The sequence below is a fragment of the Eurytemora carolleeae genome, unplaced genomic scaffold, assembly GCF_000591075.1.
Source record: "Eurytemora carolleeae unplaced genomic scaffold, Eaff_2.0 scaffold2170, whole genome shotgun sequence".
Lineage (NCBI taxonomy): Eukaryota > Metazoa > Arthropoda > Copepoda > Calanoida > Temoridae > Eurytemora > Eurytemora carolleeae.
The window spans coordinates 2,361-26,098 of NW_019398059.1; the positions used below are offsets into that span (position 1 = coordinate 2,361).

Consider the following 23,738-nt stretch of genomic DNA (forward strand, 5'->3'; position numbering starts at 1 on the left):
CTCCAATTCAAAATCCATCAAATATATCGTGAACAACTTTAAATACTTAATTATTCAAATTATTTAGTCTAACAAAAAGTAGAAAATCGTAAGATAGAAAAATCTTCATTTAATAGATAAAATGGGTTCCAAAGTTATGACTAACTGATGTATAATAACCAGGAACTCTAATTTACCGTGATGTTTATAAATGTTAATTCTAAGGTTCCATGGTAAAAGGGATCTAAATGGAACACCTACAGGGGAAGGAGGTCTCCTATACGAGAATAGAGATACGTTCCAGGGAATATTCCTGGATGGACTTAAGAACAGGTAACACCAACAAATAATATGGAAAATTAAACTTTTCTAAACGAGTTAAACTGAATTAAAAAAATAATAATAATCGTTTTAAAAACTGTCTCATAGATAATTAAAGTGACCCTCCATTTGAATAGTGATTTTTTCGATTCACAACGGTACCCTAGTTTAGACCTTACTTTATAGCTAAAAAAGTGTGTAATTCTCACAATTTCCCCATTGTTCCTGTAGTAGAAGGAAATTCGTAAGTTCCTTTAATAAAAAACTGCATATATAAATAACCAACCAAAGAGAAGTCGTGGAGTTAAACTTCATTTAAATACGACGTATAGAACCAGGAAGTCTGGAAGGAATATCAACATTGTAGATTAAAGTACTTTAGGGGATCGGAAATACCACTTTTAAAATTACGTCGACAGAACCTAACTTTCAAATCCCTATATCATTGCAACCCGACGGTGTAATTTGTCAAACTTAGAATATTTGATCTAACAAAATTCATAGTTTGAAACATTTAAAGGGACTGTAAAGGAAAAATAAAAGTGGGTATAGGCTGAAAGCTAATCACTTTAACTCTTTATTACGACCCATGAAAGTTATGATTTTCCTGTCTCGAGGATAGGGTTTCCAAACTTTCGTTCAATCTATTTCGCGAACATTTCGTTCAGTCAACGAAAACGAATTTATGAATGCTATTATAAATAATATCTATTAAAAATAAAAATAAAATAATAAAATAATAAATTAAACCTAAGTTACAATTCGGTTTCTCTGTGATATCTTCGTTTTCAGATTGGTTGTATATTTGCTGTTTAAACCTGCTATTTTTATACAAAATAACATATATATGAATTTTCGCATAAATTTGACACAGTTTTATATCCATTTCTTGAAACAGGAACATCAGATATAACTTTCATGGGTTTCGATCAAGAGCTAAAGTGAATAGCCACTTTTATTTAAGGTCTCGAATTCGGGTTTCAGAGATATAGGGATTTTGTTGCAAAAACTCATTCCCTCTGAAATGCAAAACAGAAGTTGAAATTGCATGATTCTTTTTCTGATTTTTTTGTTTTATAAGTGTTCTGTATCAGTGCCTTGATATAATGTTGTACTTTAAATATTCATAAAAAAGCTTTCTCTTTAGGAATGGTGTTATGACGTTTGCTCAAAGGCCTGATGGCATCGAAAGGCAAAGTTTTATTTTACTTAAAGATCTTAAAAATTTAAATCAAACATGAATTAGAATACACTAGATTTAGCAAATTGAATTGGCAGTTTTGTCATTGTCAATTATTGAATGGAAACTATATTAAGTGTTGTGTGCAGGATGGAAGGTGAATGGAAGAATGGATTGTTGAATGGAAACTATATTAAGTGTTGTGTGTAGGATTGAAGGTGAATGAAAGAATGGATTTTTGAATGGAACTATATTAAGTGTTGTGTGTAGGATGGAAGGTGAATGGAAGAAAGAATTGTTGAATGGAAACTATATTAAATGGTGTTTGTAGGATGGAAGGTGAATGGAAGAATGGATTTTTAAATGGAACTATATTTAGTGTTGTGTGTAGGATGGAAGGTGAATGGAAGAATGGATTGTTGAATGGAAACTATATTAAGTGTTGTGTGTAGGATTGAAGGTGAATGGAAGAATGGATTTTTGAATGGAACTATATTAAGTGTTGTGTGTAGGATGGAAGGTGAATGGAAGAATGAATTGTTGAATGGAAACTATATTAAGTGTTGTGTGTAGGATTGAAGGTGAATGGAAGAATGGATTTTTGAATGGAACTATATTAAGTGTTGTGTCTAGGATGGAAGGTGAATGGAAGAATGGATTGTTGAATGGAAACTATATTAAGTGGTGTGTGCATGATGGAAGGTGAATGGAAGAAAGGATTGTTGAATGGAAACTATATTAAATGGTGTATGTAGGATGGAAGGTGAATGGAAGAATGGATTGTTGAATGGAAACTATATTAAGTGTTGTGTGTAGGATGGAAGGTGAATGGAAGAATGGATTGTTGAATGGAAACTATATTAAGTGGTGTGTGCATGATGGAAGGTGAATGGAAGAATGGATTGTTGAATGGAAACTATATTAAGTGTTGTGTGTAGGATGGAAGGTGAATGGAAGAATGAATTGTTGAATGGAAACTATATTAAGTGTTATGTGTAGGATGGAAGGTGAATGGAAGAATGAATTGTTGAATGGAAAATATATTATGTGTTGTGTGTTGGATGGAAGGTGAATGGAAGAATGGATTGCTGAATGGAAACTATATTAAGTGTTGTGTGTAGGATGGAAGGTGAAGGGAAGAATGGATTGTTGAATGGAAACTATATCAAGTGTTGTGTGTAGGATTGAAGGTGAATGGAAGAATGGATTGTTGAATGGAAACTATATTAAGTGTTGTGTGTAGGATTGAAGGTGAATGGAAGAATGGATTCTTAAATGGAGAGATAAAAGCAAATATCATCAATACAGGCTGGATAGAAGGATATTACAAGTAGGAATATAAACTAAATAATTTTTAAATTTCTCTTACTATATTTGAATATTATATTATGTCTTAGAATTTTGTTTTTTTTTTTGAATTAGAAACCATTTTTCTTTAAAGATTATTTAAAGGGAGTGTACGTGAAAAATGAAAGAGGTAGAAGGCTGAAACTGAATCAAATTTGGATAAGATAGCACTAATTTTACTTATAGTAAATCGTCTTTAAGGAGAAAATGGTTGAAAACGCCTAGTGCTAACAAATCTCCTTTGATTTATATCAATAATTTAATCCGCAATCACTAAGGTTCCACAATAAAGAAATTGAACCAATCTAGTTTGTAAAGGAATACAATTTTTGCCATAAAACAAAATTTTCTATTACATTTATCTGTTCAACTTTTTGGTGTAAACCAAAACTCAACTCATACAGAACTCATAGTTTGGGTAGCAAAGATATATGGCAAATACTGAATGTCTTGGCATCAGGTTCAGCCTTTCTGACATTTAATTTATTTAAACAAAACCAAGAAAATAACAGAATTTAATAACATGAAGCATTATTTGTTTACAGAGATGGTGTGCCTCATGGATTTAGTCGAGAATTTGATAACATGAAGCACTATTTGTTTATAGAGACGGTGTGCCTCATGGATTTAGTCGAGAATTTAATAACATGAAGCATTATTTGTTTACAGAGACGGTGTGCCTCATGGATTTAGTCGAGAATTTGGTCCCAAAAGTGCAGGGAAAAGTATACTCAGGTTGTTGTTTTACAATTTGGTAGTCAATGATGAAGTTTTGTAACAAAGAATTTTTTACTTTTAGCTTAGTGTCGAATTTGTGAACATTTTCATGCATACATTTAGCTCTTCTTTCTGTAATGGCAACCCTATTTTTAGAAGATTGTAAAAAAAACTAACAATGCAAATTTTTGCGGATATTTCTGTTCTGAATTGCGAACTTTCCAAAATGTTGATAAATCTAACTTTATCCAAACCAAATATTTGTCTGGCCATGTGAACTACCACGTACGTAAAATATAGGTTCAGTCTTTTTGATGTTTATTGGATACAAAACAACTGACAAATGAATAAATGTAGAAATTAAATCAGCAACTACAAATTTTTTGTGTGTTTTTGAAAATGTCAGAAAATAAACATTGATTATTACTCATTACATAACATATATATCATTTCAGTTATTGCATAATCATCGAATCCTTCAACATATAAATTATTCATTCTTGTATTTAAAAGTTCTTGCAAAACCGGAACTTTCCATGCATGTTCCAATGGAACATCAAAATATTTCATTTGTTTTTTAACTAACATTTTACTAAGATCCGAAGGATTTACAGAACAATCATTTGCAATAGAAAATAAATTTCTGCCAAGAACTGTGTTACGGTCATTTTTACATAAATTATAAAGAAATCTAATGCAAAGCTTAGAACTTGCTTCAATAGTCTCATAGAAAGACACACACCTGCTAGCTAACATAGTTTTTACATGTAAACATTGTGAAATACTTTCAATCAAGTACCTATGCGTATCTCTAGGTACATTAAAAAGAATTCTAATAGCAGTATTCAATGCTATATACAAGTTTGAAACACATTGGGAACTCAAGTCCCAAATACTAGATCCATAAAAACTACAACAGTAAATATTATACAGTTTCAAAATAACATCAGGACTGTTAAAATAAAATTCTTGGTTAAGGGTATGAATTTTTGAAATGAAAATAGCTCTTTTTTTATTGCATTCTATGGTCATTGAATTATCACTTTGCAGAACATTTCCTAAATGTTTTAAGTCGTTGACAAATGGTAAGGGTAATTTATTCAATAAAATTGGGGTTATTTCATTATAATTAGTCATTTCTTAAGAAAAAATAAGGCATTTAGTGTTACATTTTTCGATTCGAATATTTGTACTAAATTTCAGTTTAGTAGCTTTGGCAAAATTTTCACAAATTTTCACCATTTCCTGAAGACCTGTTCTGCTAGGAGAAAGCAGAATAATATCATCTGCATATACCCAGATAGACACCCTGGATTTGGCATCCAATCGTTGAACAGCGTAATAACTTAATAACTTTGTTAATGTATATACAGAATAGCACAGGGGAAGAAACTGCTCCTTGTCTGACTCCATTTTGTACATTGAAGGTATTTGAGAACGCATTACCCCATCTAACATTACATTTTTGATTTAAGTAAATGAACATTAAATACCTTAATGCTAGAGGTGAAACACCCCTCTCCAATAACTCTGAGAAGAGCACTTCCCATGACAAAAGATCAAATGCCTTACTCAGATCCATTGCACAAGCATAAACTGCTCTACCAGCTCTGTTATAAAAATCCACTACAGAGTTGACCCCCCAGCTGCACATTGTAGTACTGGCTAGCTTCTGAAAACCAAACTGAAGTTCATCTGTGGTCAGCTTATCAGAGTTGAGAATTAATATCAACCAGTCAAACCATTTTATAATCAATTGCTGCCAATGGCAATTGCCCTGTAATTGTCACTGATAGCGATGGCAATTGCCCTGTAATTGTCACTGATAGCAATGATAAGAGAGAACAATTAAATAAAGGGAATGCTATTAACATAACATTATACACTTTTGTATTAATCATTTATGATAATTAGAAAAATAAGATAAAAGTCCTTTTACAGTTTTAAGTTCTTTAACGTACTTCTTCAATTTCAGGATGGTTGGAAGACATTACAAGGGATTAAAACGTGGAATCTGGTGGAAGGTATGTCGAAGAGATTTAAAGGGACTGTTCTAGAAAAAAAGAATAACGTAATATTGACGTTTATTGAATACAAACGGACGGACAAACAAACAAAGTGTTTTATATATACAAATGTTTAATTCTCCTTAAAATAACTAAATTGGGTTGTAGGGAATGTATGATAATTCTGGTTGGGTGGTTGGTGAAGTAGATGGGAAAGGAGAATTTACAGGTATATATTTGTTTTAAAGGGACTGTAATCGTAATTTAAAATGGCCTTCCATGCAAAGCTAGCAATGTCCGATTAACAACAGTATCCTTCAAACCTTAATTTTATTAGACATGAGGATGATAACATCGTTTTCTGACTTAAGAAGGGTTTATTTCTTTGAATTTTTCCATTGTTTCTTATAAACAAGAAATGCACAAGTTTTTACTTTTACTAATTTGATAAGACGAAGCTTTTAAGGATACCGTTGTAGATTGGGCATTGACATCTTTGCATAAAGGCTAACTTGAAATCCCGCTTACGCAGTTTTTTAAAGTATTCTTTGTAATTGTTCATTTTTTTAGATATCTGCTTAATTTTTTGTCAATTCTTTTAATACTATACTTGCTGATCGCCATCTATATGTAAAACCCTTTTAATAATTTTCAATTCAAGCAAATGTAAAACAATCTTTAACTTTTGATAAATAATTTTTCAAATAAAAAACTTGCAAGAAAGAAAGCCAATGCACTTGAAAACATGTAATAAATAGGGTATCTCTGAAAAAAAATGTGTTTAGGCATTTTAGCCTTCTATACATCTTAGTAATGTGTTAAAAAGGGCTTGTAGTAAGTATGTAATAGGTATACTTCTCTAAAATACCGTTTTAATCTTCAAAAGTAGACATAATATTCGAAAATGTGCTCGATCTCTTTTCAAAAGATTTTTAAAAAAATAGATTATAATTCTATCTTTACGTTTTATACGACAGAATAGAATAAATTGCGCATTTTACTGATAGAATTGAAATTTTCTAAAAAATCATTAACAAACAAATTTTTCCTTTTTTTTGAAAATCTTTGGAAAAGGGGACTGACTATATTTTGAGTACATTTTGAAGGCTAAAGCGGCATTTTAGAGTAAAATGTTTCAACGACAACTCCCCATTTAATGGGTATTGAATTATGTTTAGTAGAATAAAACGACGTTTAGTGGATGAAAAAGCAATTAATATTTATTCGAAAATGTGCTCGGTCCCATTTCCGAAGAAATTTTGAAGGTTAAACGGCATTTTAGATAAAAATGTTTGATCGACACCCACACATGAATGGGGATTGTACCTTAAAGGATCATTTTTTAACATAATAACAGTGATGCTAAAAATCCTTAACACACTTTTTTCAGAGACACCCTGCATATCTTATTTTTTATACGAATTCGACAATTCCTATATTACTCTCTCGATACTCAAATCAAAACAATCCTTTTCAAAAGTATTTTTATTTTTAATAATTTTTATTCAATTCTGATTTTTTAATAATTTCTTATTGTAGGGCCCAATATTGCGTATATTTACCCTGATATGAAGATGGTTATAAGAGGAGAATTCAAAAATGAAAAATTAGGTTAGTTTTTATATTTTTTTCTAAAACGGCAAGTTAACGTTTTAAGTAGATCTCAACATTTAATATTTGCTTTCTTTTTAACGCATTCAGATGATGAGGTGTTCTAAAAAATTTAATCATTGAAAAGTTTAAAGTTAAAGATTAGGAAATGGTAAACTCCAGTAAGTGATTAGAACTTCAACAGAATTCAAATTTTGAATGTTTTCTTCGATTTTTACAAATGTACCTATTCTGGAAAAATCTAGCTGTTTTTTAAAACTGATTTCATTTTCTTTATTAAACCGAATGCCAAGTTTGCCGACTGCTTCAGCTGGAAAAATCTAGTTATTTCAAAACTGTAAAGCTCATTATTTTCTAAAATAATACTTTTTGATAAAAAATAAAACTTAGAGATCAGAGATCGGAAATCTTAATCTTGAACGCTAAATATTGTTAATCTTGAACACTTGATCTTGTGAATCTTGAACGTTTGATTATATTAATCTTGAAGGCTTGATTTCATAATATTGATCGCTTGATCTTGTTTATCTTGTACACTTGATCTGGATAATATTGAACACTTGATCTTGTTAATCTTAAACGCTTAGTCTTGTTAATCTTGAACGCTTGATTTTATTAATCTTGAACACTTCTCGTTGATCTTGAACGCTTAATCATGTTAATCTTGAACGATTGATCATGTTAACTTGAACGCTTAATCATGTTAATCAAGAAAGCTTTATCTTGTTTATCTTGAACACTTGATCTTTTTAATCTTGAACACTTGATCTCGTTAATCTTGAACACTTGATTTTATTAATCTTGAACGCTTGATCTTGGTAATCTTGAACACTTGGTCTTTTTAATCTTGAACGTTTGATCTTGTTAATCTTGAAAGCTTTATCTTGTTAATCTTGAACACTTGATCTCAATAATCTCGAAAGCTTGACTGTGTTATTCTTGAACGTTTGNAATCTTGAACACTTGATCTCAATAATCTCGAAAGCTTGACTGTGTTATTCTTGAAGGTTTGATCTTGTTAATCTTGTACACTTAATCTCGGTGATCTTGATTGCTTAATCTTGTCATCTCTTTAATTTTGACCACTTGATATTTTTAATCTTGATCTTTATATCTCAGGTAGGTATTTTTAAATCTTTAAATTTAAATTATCTCTTCAGTGCAGCAACTGCAGTGGCCCTTTGGGCCTCAATAAAATATAGAAGTATATTTAATTAAGAGTAGAGTCGTAACCAAGTTCTTAATTGCTTTACTTTAAATCCGAACTGAGAACTAAATTAAAAAACTACAGATTTTATTTTTCAATGTTTATTTTAGTTCGAGGCCAGTTGTGTCAGATAATAGGAGTTGATGAAAAGAATGGAATAAAGTTTCCAGTTTTCAGGTAAACATGAGATTCAGTCAATATTTTATCAAATGCAATTTAAGAATTTATATCAAAGATTTATCAAAGTTTTATGAATTTCTATCAAAGTTGTATAAGATTATATCAAAGTTTTATTAGATATTATCAAAGTTTTATTAGATCATATAAAAGTTTTATTAGATACTATCAAAATTTTATTAGATCATATCAAATTTTTATAAGATTCGATCAAAGTTTTCTCAAATTCATTCAAAGTTTTATGAGATTCTATCACCTATGTCAGTGATTCGGATGTTGACAGATTATTTGCCTGTGTGAGTCATGACAAGTTTATATGATTGATTCTAAAACATTAACAGTCACTTTAAAAGTCTTATCCTTTTGGTTAACCCTGTATAACTGATTCAGAATATTCAAATTACAAAGCTTAGACGATTATTCAAATCAAATTACTTTTTGTGATCACGTGATCTAATTTGGAAAGATCTCTAGAATATCTGGCTTCCCCCACGCACACTGTTTCATTTCCAATCCACGTTTTTTGTTCTGAATTCTTGATAAACATTCATCTGATGAACATTTCAAAATAATTTCGTTTTTTAATCTGAAAATTGATCGTTTTTAATTGTAGTTTCTCTTTAAAATGCGGATTTATGTGTTAGGGAGAAGAAATAAAATTGACATAATTCGACTCTTTTTTTAATAGAGAAACAACGATATTTTCTTTATTGTTTCTCAGATCAAGCGGTGTGAAGAGGATGTTATGAATTGAAATTACGATTGTACAGTCCCTTTAGTTAAAACAATTTTCATTAAAAATACATTTTTTTAAATATTTCTAGTGAAGGTTCCGGTACCGTGTATGAGTATGAAAATCCTACAATAAAGAATATAGCACTGCATCCACTACTCAGGTTACCGTCTTACATTTTACAAGTCATACATCTGTTGTACCATTTTTACGTTTTTTGTCATTTTCACTTTTTCGTCATTTTTTGTTGTCGCTATTTACAAATTGTTATTACAATTTTTTCTATTTTTTTTTAAATACTGAAAATGAAAATTTAGGAAAAAGAAAAAGTAAATGAACCTTTCTAAAATAGCTTTTTTTCCCTCATGCACAATTAACTGAACTTGATCCAGTAGTTGAACTAGCCGTACGTAGTTCAACTACCTCATTCTTTGCAAAACTTGGCAAATCTAAGGAATTGAGTCTTTGCCACAAACTCTGCTTTTCTAAACCCTTTATCTTTGGAATCCAATGTTGTAGACCTTAGATATTTCAAACTTTGAATTCTGTTAGATCAAATAATATAGGTTTGAAATATCAAAGATTTACGACAATGGGTTCTAAAGATATAGGGATTATAAATTCAGAGTTTGTGGCAAAGACCCAATTCCTTTCCGCGAATTTTTAATCAATATCAGAATTTTGATTGGTTCTCTTTACCTTGGGATTGAAAAATTTCATTATTTTAAAAAGTATTTTTGAAAAAATTTAAATGAAATCTTCTAAATAGTGGACAGTTGGATGTAATTACTTGACGTATCTTTTATAATCCTGCTTTTATATAAATATATATTTACAGGTTATACATAGGAACACTTGTGAATAATCTGTAGCTGAACTTGTTCATGAATTCATAATTACTTTTCGTTAGAAACTTTACATTTAATCTTATTGAAAATACTAGCTTGGGAACCCAGCTTTACCCAGGGAAACTAAATGTTAATAATGAAAGTTGACTTAATCATCTTAAAATATTCAAATCAAGCTAAGAGTTCTTTAATAAAAATGTAAGGCATGTCAGGCGGCTTATGCGTTATGACCGGACATATCAAGAATGTAATGCAAGGAAAGTTAATTGCGGTCGCGTATACTCTGCGTACAAATTGAAACCAGTTCTCTTTGGGCGGAATTAGTAAACAAGAATGGATGCATCAGTGATCTTTTTGTATCCGAGGAGGTTAATAGCATTAAATTTGATAATTTTGATAATTTACATAATATTTTCCTATGACCAGAATATTTCATTGGTTTTTTTATGTGAAAGATGGATCCCATGTCAGGCTGTAACATCCGTCTTGAGTTTACATTACCGCCCAAACACAATACACTGCAGTACAAAAGATGCGTACACTTCTGAAATAACTTTCCTTGCATTACATCCTTGGGACATATAAGCAGACAAACATAGATTACTACTTTATATACACATATAAGCTTGGGAACCCAGGAAAATCTGAAAAAAATGTTCTTTAAACCCATTTAATTTAGACATTTTAAACCAATATTTAGGAACATCCCAACACGGTTCTACCGAGTTTCTCTCAGTCAATATTTGAGGCAAATCAGTCAATGTGTTTTCTCAGATAAGATCGGACATACAAACAGACAAACAGAAAAACACAGATTACTATTTTATATATAAGTTTGTGAATTGTTCTTTGTAAACATGTGTAGCGGTGTTATCGATTTATAATTAATTATACTTCTTTTATTATTATTATTATTGTTATGTTAATATTTCATTCATATATTATTTATATTTATAAAGTAGTAATCTATGTTTGTTTGTTCTTCTGTCAGATCATAACTAAGAAACCCCTTAACTGATTTGCCTCAAATTTGGTTGGGGAACTTGGGAGAACCACGTGGGAATGCTCTCAGCTAGGTCTAAGAATTCTTAGTTGAATCTAGGTTGACTCTTGTACAGAAAAATTTGCTTCCAGGCAAAGCTTGGCTCCCAAGCTAGTTTTCAATATTATTATCGTCATAAATAATAACTATACGTACTTAGAACATTATTATTGCAATTATCACTGTCATCATCATTATTAATAATATTATAATTGTTATCTTAATTAAGTTAAAATATCTGAACCCACTTCAGTTCAGACATTATAACAAAAATGTGAAATGTATAAAAATGTAAAAAATATTAACCTATGACAAAAAAGTTAAATTGTAAAAAACTATTTGTTCAGGGATCCCTGGGAGGATACTAAGGTTTATGTTAAAGTATCTAATCTACCACAAGGTAAGAGTCTAGAAACATCCCCCTCACAAAAAAAAAAATAATAATCAACTTGAAAAATAAACATGATCAACGAAAGTAAATGTTTTTTTGCCATACACTCTAATTTTGTATTACCTTTATCATAGCAACCAAATTTCATAAAACTTAAATATTTCAAACTATGAATTTTGTTAGATCAAAAAGTTTGAATTGTCCTGCACACTGTAATAATTAATTGAATTGTTTAAACTATAATAAATAAATAAACAACTTTTTTTATAAATGTTAATACAATTTTTAAATAAAAATATAATATGTAATACATTTCCTGTTGTTTCTCTGAGAGCAAACTTTTTTTTGAAATTTGATCAATATAATTTTTCCATTTTTAAATATTATTAATTAAGGTGGAGAGGGACTTTTTGCAAAGAAAGATATTGAACACAGAGAGATTGTTGCTCTATACAATGGAATAAAGGTATGGGTACCATCACTACCATCACTACCATCACTACCATTACTACCATCACTACCATCACTACCATATTGTTAATTTTAAGTGACTCTTCATTTAAAAACTGTGACACGTACGATTCACAACGGTGTTCTTGAAACCTTATTCTGAGAAATAATATGGAAGATTCTTGCTTTTTGTTTAAAGGAATTCTGTATTTGCCACAGGCTTTGATTTTATAATCCCTCTATCTTTGCAACCCCATGTCGTACTCCTTCTGTTTGAAAAAATAGTTTGAAGTTTGAAAGTTGCAAAGATATAGGGATTACAAAATTTGAGTGGTGGCAAAGACTCAATTCCTGTAATCATTTCTCCATTATTTTTGAAGCAAGAAATGCACAAGGTTCCTTGGTATAAAAGCCACAATTGAAAATATTGAAAAAACAAAAACATAGGTATACAAGCCATACCTAAGCATTAAAAACTTTTAACAGTACTGTTGTGAATCTGACTTTATATCAAAGGAATATGAACATTTACGGTCTCTTTGAATATCATTTTAAATCTAATTCTAAATTTATCTTTAGATAAAGACCTGCACTTATGCTAGTGAACATATGCCCCGATCAGATTATAGAATAAGGAAAATCATTTTATATCTTTAAGTAGAACAAATTTGTTTTTGAACTTTTTTAAACAATATAATTATTAAAAGCAAATTGCTTTAAAACCTGAGATCTGAATTTGTGTGTAGATTATTAACATTAATCTTTAACCCAATGTGATCACATAATATGAGGATTAATCATTGATCCCTAAATTGAATTTATTTCTACAGAGGCCGAATTTAAAGAATTTGTGCCGCGGTTTAAATTTAAGCCGCGTTAAGCCGCGACTTAAATTCTTTAAATTCGGCCTCGGGATACAGGATTTAAAATAATCTGAATAAACGAAAATAAACACAAAAGTTCTAACTTCAGAGGCCTAATTTAAAGAATTTAAGTCGCGGCTTAAATCCGCCAAAACCCGGTTTAATTTGAGCGCCGGCTAAAATCTTGAAACATTTGATACAATTTTAAGTGAAACCAACCATAATTAAACCGCGGCTTAAATCTAAACCGTGGCTTAAATTCTTTAAATTCGGCCTAAGGGCAATCTTTTTGAAAAAATTCAATATATTTAATTTAGTAAAATTCTTCATAGTTCATTTTTAAGTTTATCAAAATAAATAGAACTTTTTTGATTTTAAGATTAAATGGAGATATTGATATGGATATTCCATTCGGATACCATACCATAGATCAATACTGTGCCACATTAGCCCACAAGGTATATATTACTATACTATATAGATCAATACTGTGCTACATTAGCCCACTCACACACCATATAGATCAATACTGATGCAACATTAGACCACAAGGTAAATATTACCACACTATATAAGTAAATACCGTGCCACATCAGCCCACAAGGTATATAATACCACACTATATAGATCAATACTGTGCCACATCAGCCCACAAGGTATGAAAATCGAACCCCATGTTAACACGTTTGTGATGGAAACTTATAATTCCCATGAACAAGTATTTATGCGTAACTTTTGTCGTCCGAAAGATTAACTTACTGTCGCTTAAATAACCTAGGTGTGCAGTCAAGTTATCATATTTAAACGTTGCCATTGGGGATATTGAGATGTTGTAAAATAGCGCTTTATCAAACATAAGTATTGATCACTGGACAAAGTTATGATAAAACTTTATTACATTAACATAAAAATACACAGTTTTGTGTTAATTTCATAATAATGTTTAGGCGAACCATACATTTCTTCCTAACGTTGAATGGACTCTATATGAGCACCCGAGGTAAAGTTTAATATTCTATTTGAGCACCCGAGGTAAAGTTTAATATTCTATATGAGCACCCGAGGTAAAGTTTAATATTCTATATGAGCACCCGAGGTAAAGTTTAATATTCTATATGAGCACCCGAGGTAAAGTTTAATATTCTATATGAGCACCCGAGGTAAAGTTTAATATTCTATATGAGCACCCGAGGTAAAGTTTAATATTCTATATGAGCACCCGAGGTAAAGTTTAATATTCTATTTTAATTTTGTTTGCAAAACTCTATTTCTTTGCTTGCACAGACAATACATGTATTGTTTTGCCTACGGATGGTTCAACTAATTCTCTTGTGCCACCGTGATCAGCTTAAACAAGAGACCTAAACTTGGATGAAAATGGGAAAAAAATAACAGAGCTAGTCTTAGCTTATAATACCTTCTTGATTTGAAAATTAACAATCTCAGAAACTGCAAAGAATTAGGTAATTTTGCATGGAAGTAGTATATCTGAAAGGTTTGAAACCTTCTATAGATAACGCATGATCCGAACCAGAACAAGGATTCTCTGGAGTAGTGTTTACTCGTACAGGCTCGTCTAGTGTACCCAGGATCTGGTTATTGGTTGACCTGCAGCACGTTTTATGCAACAGAACAGGCGGAACTGTAATGATTGGTTTCTTATAGGTTTGGTTTAATTCGCTCCCTGACTGCTCAGAAACCAATCAAGAAAGATGAAGAAATTTTAGTAAACTACCAGGTATTATAATAATCATATGGTGTTAAGAGAAATATTTTGGCTTGTGAGAGGGGTAAACGTCTCTCCCTCCCCCCCCCTCGCTTACTATCAACCATTGAAATGTTAAACCATCATTTTTTTTATTTAACAACAAACCATGAGAATTTAAAAAGTCAAAATATAACTATTTTTAAGAACAATTTAGCTCAATTCTAAATTTCAAGGAAGTGTGTTTTATTTAAGATGACTCTAGCTAAATATTTTGTAATTTAGATGACTCTAGTTAAATCTTTTATATTTAAGTTGACTCCAGCTAAATCTCCAATATTTAATAATTGATATATTTCTAGCTAAATCTCTTATATTTAAGAAAACTCTAGCTGAATCTCAAATATTTAAGATGACTCTAGCTAAATCTCTTATATTTAAGATGACTCTAGCTTAATCTCCTATTTTTAAGATGTGTCTAGCTAAATCTCCTGAGTGGTACCGTGTTGTGTGGATTCATCATATGCGTAAAATAAAGCGCGGAGACGATACAGCGATCCAAAGGTAAATCTGTATAGTAAAGCTCTTTCACTATAGTTTTAGTAAAAGTAAATATTTCCATAATATTTTGCTAATAATAAATAGTATTTAAACAAAATTCTATTTGAGAATCGAATCAAAAGTTGAAATATATTCTTTTTAGGTATATAGATAGACAGTATGAACTGCAGGGGTACAGAATACCATTACCAGACTCAGAGGAGCTAAATGTACCAGACCCGGTAATATTATAATCTTAGCTTAATGTACCTGACCCGGTAATATTATAATCTAAGCTTAATGTACCAGTACCAGACCCGGAATTATTATAATCTTAGCTTAATGTACCAGACCCGGTAATATTATTTTCTCAGCTTCAAGTACCCGACCTGGTAGTACATTTTTCTTATTCAATAATTGGTTAAAAAATGGAGTTTTAAGTAATGTGTGATTGATTATGTTGATACACAGAGTTACCGGGAAAGGGTAAAATTTCATAGACGACTGCACGGAATTCAATCTGAACTTGTTTTCTGCTATTTACGATTTTCTGAAAATTTAAACTCGTTTCTTTCTTTGAAAAATCATTTTATAAGCCAGATAAGACTATATTCAAGGCGACTTGACATAATCTTGAAATCAATATCACATTACATATATTTGGTTTAAAAGAAAATTATTTATCTCATTGAAAAATATTAGCTTATTGCTTAGCTTTGTATATGAGAGAACAGCTATTTGATTTCGATTTGGTGTTTTTTCACAGAATACACTGAACGACATAAAACGTTTTATGGTGGTTTTTTTCAGTCTGCTGAACTTATTTATTGATTGATATGGCAAAAAAGTGAAGTTGGTGTACAGACAGCTGCGGCAAACAATTAAAAATTGTATTATTTCTTTTTATATTTGAAGGTTGGTGTAGATCTATCAACAATGCCTGAGGAATATCTTTCAGAAGATTTACTCACTGAGGAAGCTTCTGTCAAATATGCAAAGTAAAACATTTTGATTCTTGTTCTTGAAGGGATTGAAGTGAGACTCCATTTAAAGATTTTCATGTCCAATTCACATTGGTACCATTTAACCCTTCAGCTGAGTAAATGTCCAATTCACATTGGTACCATTACATCCTTTAGCTGAGTAAATGTCCAATTCACATTGGTACCATTACATCCTTTAGCTGAGTAAATATCCAATTCAAATTGGTACCATTTAATCCTTCTGCTGAGTAAATGTCCAATTCACATTGGTACCATTTAATCCTTCAGCTGAGTAAATGTCCAATTCACATTGGTACCATTACATCCTTTAGCTGAGTAAATACCAATTCAAATTGGTTACCATTTAATTCTTTAGCTGAGTAAATATCCAATTTACATTGGTACCATTTAATCCTTTAGCTGAGTAAATATCCCATTCACATTGGTACCATTTAATCATTTAGCTGAGTAAATATCCATTTCACATTGGTACAATTTAATACTTTAGCTGAGTAAATATCCAATTCACATTGGTACCATTTAATCATTTAGCTGAATAAATATCCAATTCACATTGGTACCATTTAATCATTTAGCTGAATAAATACCCAATTCACATTGGTACCATTTAATCATTTAGCTGAGTAAATGTCCAATTCACATTGGTACCATTTAATCATTTAGCTGAATAAATATCCAATTCACATTGGTACCATTTAATCATTTAGCTGAGTAAATACCCAATTCACATTGGTACCATTTAATCCTTTAGCTGAGTAAATGTCCAATTCACATTGGTACCATTTAATCCTTTAGCTGAGTAAATATCCCATTCACATTGGTACCATTTAATCATTTAGCTGAGTAAATGTCCAATTCACATTGGTACCATTTAATCATTTAGCTGAGTAAATGTCCAATTCACATTGGTACCATTTATTCCTTTAGCTGAGTAAATACCCAATTCACATTGGTACCATTTATTCCTTTAGCTGAGTAAATATCCATTTCACATTGGTACAATTTAATACTTTAGCTGAGTAAATGTCCAATTCACATTGATACCATTTAATCCTTTAGCTGAATAAATATCCCATTCACATTGGTACCATTTAATCCTTAAGCTGAGTAAATGTCCAATTCACATTGGTACCATTTAATCATTTAGCTGAGTAAATGTCCAATTCACATTGGTACCATTTAATCCTTTAGCTGAGTAAATATCCAATTTACATTGGTACCATTTATTCCTTTAGCTGAGTAAATACCCAATTCACATTGGTACCATTTATTCCTTTAGCTGAGTAAATATCCAATTCACATTGGTACCATTTAATCCTTTAGCTGAGTAAATATCCATTTCACATTGGTACAATTTAATACTTTAGCTGAGTAAATGTCCAATTCACATTGATACCATTTAATCCTTTATCTGAGTAAATATCCAATTCACATTGGTACCATTTAATCATTTAGCTGAGTAAATACCCAATTCACATTGGTACCATTTAATCATTTAGCTGAGTAAATATCCAAGTCACATTGGTGCCATTTAATCCTTTAGCTGAGTAAATATCCATTTAACATTGGTACAATTTAATACTTTAGCTAAATGTCCAATTTCCATCGAAAAGAGTAATTTGTTTTGCGAAAATTTTGCATTTTTTCGCAATTCGTTCGCTCGCAAAAATTTCACTTTTTTGAAAAATTTTGCTTTTTTCTGTTTCGCAAAAAAAAATGCGTAAGTTTCACGAGCAAACGAACGAAAATTTTGGGGTAAAAAATGCAGAGCAGAGAATTCCACACGTTTTTTTGTGCAATTAGTTGTTCATGCAACTGCAACACTATGATTTTCGCGGTTTTCTTCGGGAAATTTCGCATTGCTTTCTCATTTCCCGCCTAATTTATTATCGCGAAAAAACGAGAAATTTTGCGATAAAATGCGAAAAACAGCCGATAATTTTTACATTTTTTCGCAAAAGTTTTCGTTCGCTGGAAACCCTAGTCTGTACTATATAGATCCGCTAGTTACTTTTATAAAGTGATGATTATGGAAAATTATAAGATTCTGTGAGATATCTTCTTCTCATTTCCCTTATTTGCCCATTAACGAATACACTTGTCAATGTGACTTGGAATACCACTTAACAAAGGGGGGTACTTAAAAGAACAGGGTTACCCACAAATGATGAGACTTCAGAGACGACTGTACGGAATTTAGATTTCTGTTCCCTTACATTCATGATCCCCTGCAACTGTAAACTTAAATAGGCCATAAAAAGAGATTCAGGTCGTCTTTACAGTCTCACCCTTTGTGAATAACCCTGTAGGCTTACAATTCTTATATTACAATTAATACAATTTCTTTATTTCTAATATAAACCTGTTTTAGGGCAAAGGCTGGGCTCAGTGAACAGGAAGGGAACGAACCAAGGTATTTAGAGAAAAGAAAAAAGATTTTTCTCATCTAACTAAATTTATATCTTTACAACTAGTTTTATATTCTAGACCTTTTATGTTACAAACTGTAAATGGCTGCTAAATTAAATAGTCAAAGTTTAAGATATCAAACACCTATGATTGCCAAGATGTAGGATTTTAAAATACGTTACATCATTTTTAACGTTTCCAGTTTGAGCGGAAATTCGACGTTTAAAACTCCTACTTTGTGGGTGGATACGTTTTCAGAATTAGTTTTATTTTTATTTTTAAATAACGACAACGAAAAATAAAGTAAAAATTATACAGTAATCTAATTAGATTGTTAGGAACATATTTCTCAAAAGAAATTTGTCAATAAATAATTGCTAAAATCGATTATTTAGTTTTCATTATTTTATTGAGTTTCTAATTTTCGTTGAATTTATTCGCAGATTTCTTCAAATTCTTCAAATGTCGTCTTCTAATAATAATTTTAGAAAAGCTGCGAAAATCTTTTTGAATAATGAGGAACCAGAGTAATGAGATAATCGAAACTAATAATTGAACAAAATTACTTATTTTCGATGAAAAGATTAATTTTTATTTTCTCAACATGTAGTTCTGAAAAAATTCTGAAAACGTATCCACCCCCAAAGTAGGAGTTTTGAACATCGAATTTGCGCTCAAACTCAGGATTTACAGATCTTTAAAAAGTTTAATATGTCTCAAATGAATCCGAAAGAAATTTTCCACAACACTGCATATTCAACTACCTTACATAGCCGGTCACTCCCTTTAAGTCTTACATTAAAGGTTTGGGCTTTAACCAATAAGTTGACATTTTACCTTGTTTCAAAAAGTTGTGCTTGACAAAATAACATTTTATCTAATTCTTAAAATTTCATTTTTTTTTGGTAAATAAAACTTTTTTAATTTCAGGATTACTGAAATAGAAGATGAAGAAATAGAGCTTCTTGATCCACAGTAGATAACATCAAGACATTTATGGAAATTAAAACTTTAAAAATATACGTATTTGATTTGTTAAAAAGGTTTTAAAATACTTTAAATATTAATAAATACTCTACAGATTATAATAGCTTTTATTGTAATCAACCAATTTATAAAAATATATAAAACAGTAATAAATAAGTAGAAAATAATTGCAATTTTGTTTTATCAAGGGGCAATAAAGGGATTCGTTTAGAAATGTGGTAATAAAGGGGTTGGTTTAGTTGTGTGGCAATAAAGGGATTGGTTTAGAAATGTGGCAATTTAGGGATTGGTTTAGAAATGTGGCAATTAAGGGATTGGTTTAGTTATGTGGCAATAAAGGGATTGGTTTAGAAATGTGGCAATTAAGGGATTGGTTTAGAAATGTGGCAATTAAGGGATTGATTTAGAAATGTGGCAATGTAGGGATTGGTTTAGTTATATGGCAATGTAGGGATTGGTTTAGAAATGTGGCAATGTAGGGATTGGCTTAGTTATGTGGTAATGGAGGGATTGGTTTAAAAATGTGGCAATGTAGGTATTTGTTTAGAATGTGGCAATTTAGGGATTGGTTTAGAAATGTGGAAATTTAGGGATTGGTTTAAAAATGTGGCAATGTAGGGATTGGTTTAGTTATGTGGTAATGTAGGGATTGGTTTAAAAATATTGCAATGTAGTGATTGGTTTAGTTATTTTGGCAATGTAGGGATTGGTTTAGTTATTTTGGCAATGTAGGGATTGGTTTAAAAATGTGGCAATGTAAGGATTGGTTTGGTTATGTGGCAATAAAGGGATTGGTTTAGAAATGTGGTAATGTAAGGATTGATAAAGCAAGATTGAAATAAAGGGAATGCAGATCTAGCAAGGACCACTCCTGATGTTCCTTGCGTCTAAACTAAGATCTCTGGTCAAATCTGGACATTTCTCCTAAACAACCCTCTTTTCAATTCTCAAATATTCATCCAGAAAGTCTTGAAGGGAGTGTTCGTGAAAATGAAAGAGTGCACAAGCTGAATTCAAATCTAATTCAAACTCGATTGATACCAATCTTACTTAGATCTGAACTTACTCTAATGAGAAATTATAGTCTATTCCCTCATTCGTATTTCGTAAACACTTTCTGGGGGGGGGGTTGAATCTATGTATAGCCTGGGGACGTCCCACGCCCCCCTCCCCAGAAAAGGACTATATGTATAGGGTTGAAATGCATGTTCTTAGCCCTATTTCAACCGATAACTTTAATAGTTTGCAGTGTGCTAGAGAGGGTTAAAAAATGCCATATAAGGGTCGAAAAATGTCTAAAAAACACCCCTTTTTAAAGACAATATCAAATGTGACACATTTTTCTAAGTCCAATTTTCAAGGGCTTTTCAAAAATGTAGTTTTTAGATCTGTAGTTTTAGTCACAAAAATCCATCCTGACTGTCAAAAGTTTGTGAACATACAAATTATCCGCCAAATTTAGAATTCTTACAACTCCTTTCTAGAACCATGCTCAGCTTTTAGCAATTAACAAAACTAAGTTATATTGCTTTAAGTTTTAAAAAAATTCGTCATGAAAACAAAAGTTAAAGAATTTTTTAATTGAAAACTTTAGATAATTTTCAAGTGGGTTTCCTTAGCGCATTCCATCATACATTCATTCTGATAAGTTTTACCATCACTTCCGCACTAAAATATATATCAGTAATTAGTTATAAACATTAGAAATAGTCTTTTTGCAACAAACTTTGATTATCCCTATATCTTTGTCGTAGATCTTAGATAATTCAAACTATCAATTTAGTTGGTGTTTGATATATAAATGGTTTACACCATCAGATCGCAAAATATAGCGTTGTGCAAATTCAGATTTGTGGGAAAGGCTCAATTTCTTCAACCAAAAATATTTTTTTCTAGTTTGAGTATACACTCATTTTTCGTACTAAATATTTGTCAATAATTAGATATTAAAAAAGTATATATTTATCTCATTTTATTTTTTAATTATTTTTAGGAATGCGCAATTTTTAATTTTTGCTATATCACACTTAGGTAGGATTTTTCTGTTTAACAAACCAAAGACTATCCGTGAATTATTTATGGTCTAGACATGTAAAAACATTTATAATTTTTCCTATGTAAACTATGCATTAATCAGGTGTATGTATTTATGTTAATTTAAAGAAATATATTGGTTTAAAACATATTCAACACTTAAAAAGTTATGGTAAATTTTATTAAAGACGTGGAAAATCGTGCTATAACTTTAGCAGTATATTATATCACTGTTTTATGAAGTTTAATAGGTTCCCGGATTTTGATAAAACAAAAATTGAAATCAACTTTATTTTTATTATTTCTGTTTTTTAAAAGCTGATTATATCTAGAAAAAACATTGCATCAAGTAAGTTGCACAAACATTTCATAAAATGACTCATAACACTAGTAATTTGGCACGATATGTTATCAAGTTTTTAAATTTTAATTTTCTCTATGTCAGTCAGATTCTCGCCTTTTTAGATTTTATTTTGGGGTTGCAAAATTCGGAACCAAATAATCATAAAAGAAAAAATACATTTAACTGTCCAAATACTTTATGGCATTGCAAACCAAAGTAATATTGTTATAACTAGTTATAAAAATATTTGTTTTCTATACATTTTTGGAACAAGGCAAATTTGAAAATAAAATCATTTCAACGTTTTTACCTTTGCAGCATATATCTTGGGACAGTTGCATAGGAAGCATTCTGAAGGCAAAACCCCCGAGGTTTCATCCTCGGTCTTGTTCCCAGCCTCGACCTCCTTCTCAACGACGACCTCCCCGTCATCACAATTAACTTAAAACTCAGAAATAAATGGCTGTTCGGTTCAATGGTAGCAAATATCCACCCCTAGAGGCGTAGTCAGGGGGGGACTATGGGGATATGCCCCCCTCTGGACCATTGCAATCTTTTGATTTCAGGGGTTTTCAGGCCCCAACGAATGCGGAGCCCCCCCACTGGAAAAAAATGTAAGCCCCCACCCCTGGACAAATACCTGACTACGCCCTTGTAGACAGAGTGTCCCAATATACATGAAAATTTGAAAATCGTCTTATGTTCCGATGTTTGATTAAATGACAAAAAGTGTGTCATACAATTAAAGGTTATATGTCTTTTGAACTCTTTAAAATATGGTCTGCCTTAAATACTTGAAATTTACTTTGAAAGAAAAACTTCATTATTAAATAATAGGGAATCTGGGCAGATTTCTCGATAACTCCGTAAATGTTCAAGGTTCGAAAATGGTGGACCACATTTTGGAATTCCCGAGACTATAGCAGTTTCATATGTAAATTGTTTTAAATTGAAAGCTACTAAAATTATGATTACGTAATAATGCTGCACGGAACAAAGACGATATTGAAGTCGTAACTTAATTCCCTTGTTTATTGAGACACCCTGTACAATCATATTTACTAACCGCATCAAAGCAAAACAAAAGTTGCTTTCATTAATATCTAAATTAGACATGAAGCTAAATATTTTTATATTTGTCATCTGTAATATTTTTTAATATTTGTAATGTATGTCGTTCTGCGACTTTTAAAAGAAAAAAATCTAATTCGCTTTTTATTGGATTTGGAAGACCATAGTAAACAAGTTTATAAATTACAAATTAAACATTTCTTAAAACATATCATAAAAATAATAAGCGCAATGACACTTATAGCTTTTTATAAATAGAGCTCAAAAACATTGAGACCAGACGCTTTCAATATTGAGATTTTTCGTTGCATGAAAGGCTTTAGATGTTATAAGGTTTTCTTACCTAGAAGCATAAAGCCCAGTAAGAGTAAAACCATTGTCGTCTTCATTGTTTATTTTTGTTATTGTCTGATGGAAATACAATATTATTTTTTTATGTGTGGGATTAACACTTGGGAGATTAACTTTCAATATTTTGAGGGTTTTAACATCATTATCTAATCTAATATCCAGTTAGGAAATTTTACTTTATTCAGATAAACAGTTAGCTTTCCCTTTATTTAGAAATCTAGTTAGCTTTCCCTTTATTCAGAAATCTAGATAGCTTTCCCTTTATTCAGAAATCTAGTTAGCTTTCCCTGTATTCAGACATCTACAGTTAAACTCTAAATAAGCCATACATCGAAAGAATTCATAAAATGTCGTATTCTTCAATTTCTAATGTTGGAATGTTGCAGATATTTAGTTTTTAATTAAATGATTATATGGGACTC

The 23,738-nt window shown here is 30.9% G+C and overlaps 2 protein-coding genes across 2 annotated transcripts; one reads left to right on the forward strand and one right to left on the reverse strand.

Moving 5' to 3' along the window:
• Nucleotides 1-204: 204 nt before the first annotated feature.
• LOC111716720 (histone-lysine N-methyltransferase SETD7) lies at nt 205-19,549 on the forward strand (the record flags this gene model as incomplete). Its single annotated transcript, XM_023492195.1, is given in 20 exon segments — nt 205-312; nt 1,448-1,492; nt 2,724-2,810; nt 3,497-3,562; nt 5,520-5,568; nt 5,719-5,779; nt 7,090-7,161; nt 8,479-8,545; nt 9,370-9,441; nt 11,516-11,568; nt 11,955-12,025; nt 12,589-12,644; nt 13,252-13,330; nt 13,820-13,872; nt 14,538-14,610; nt 15,050-15,141; nt 15,281-15,359; nt 16,033-16,115; nt 18,493-18,534; nt 19,461-19,549. Coding segments are annotated over 19 exon segments (1,239 nt in total). The 3' UTR covers nt 19,510-19,549.
• A 59-nt stretch (nt 19,550-19,608) lies between these two features.
• On the reverse strand, nt 19,609-23,413 carry LOC111716721 (serine protease inhibitor Kazal-type 1). The gene is made up of 4 exons (XM_023492196.1): nt 23,309-23,413; nt 22,205-22,335; nt 21,132-21,185; nt 19,609-20,441 (listed from the first exon to the last, which is right to left on the reverse strand). The coding sequence occupies exons 1-4, from the start codon at nt 23,352-23,354 to the stop codon at nt 20,373-20,375; spliced, it is 300 nt and encodes a 99-aa protein (XP_023347964.1). The 5' UTR covers nt 23,355-23,413; the 3' UTR covers nt 19,609-20,372.
• Nucleotides 23,414-23,738: the final 325 nt, after the last annotated feature.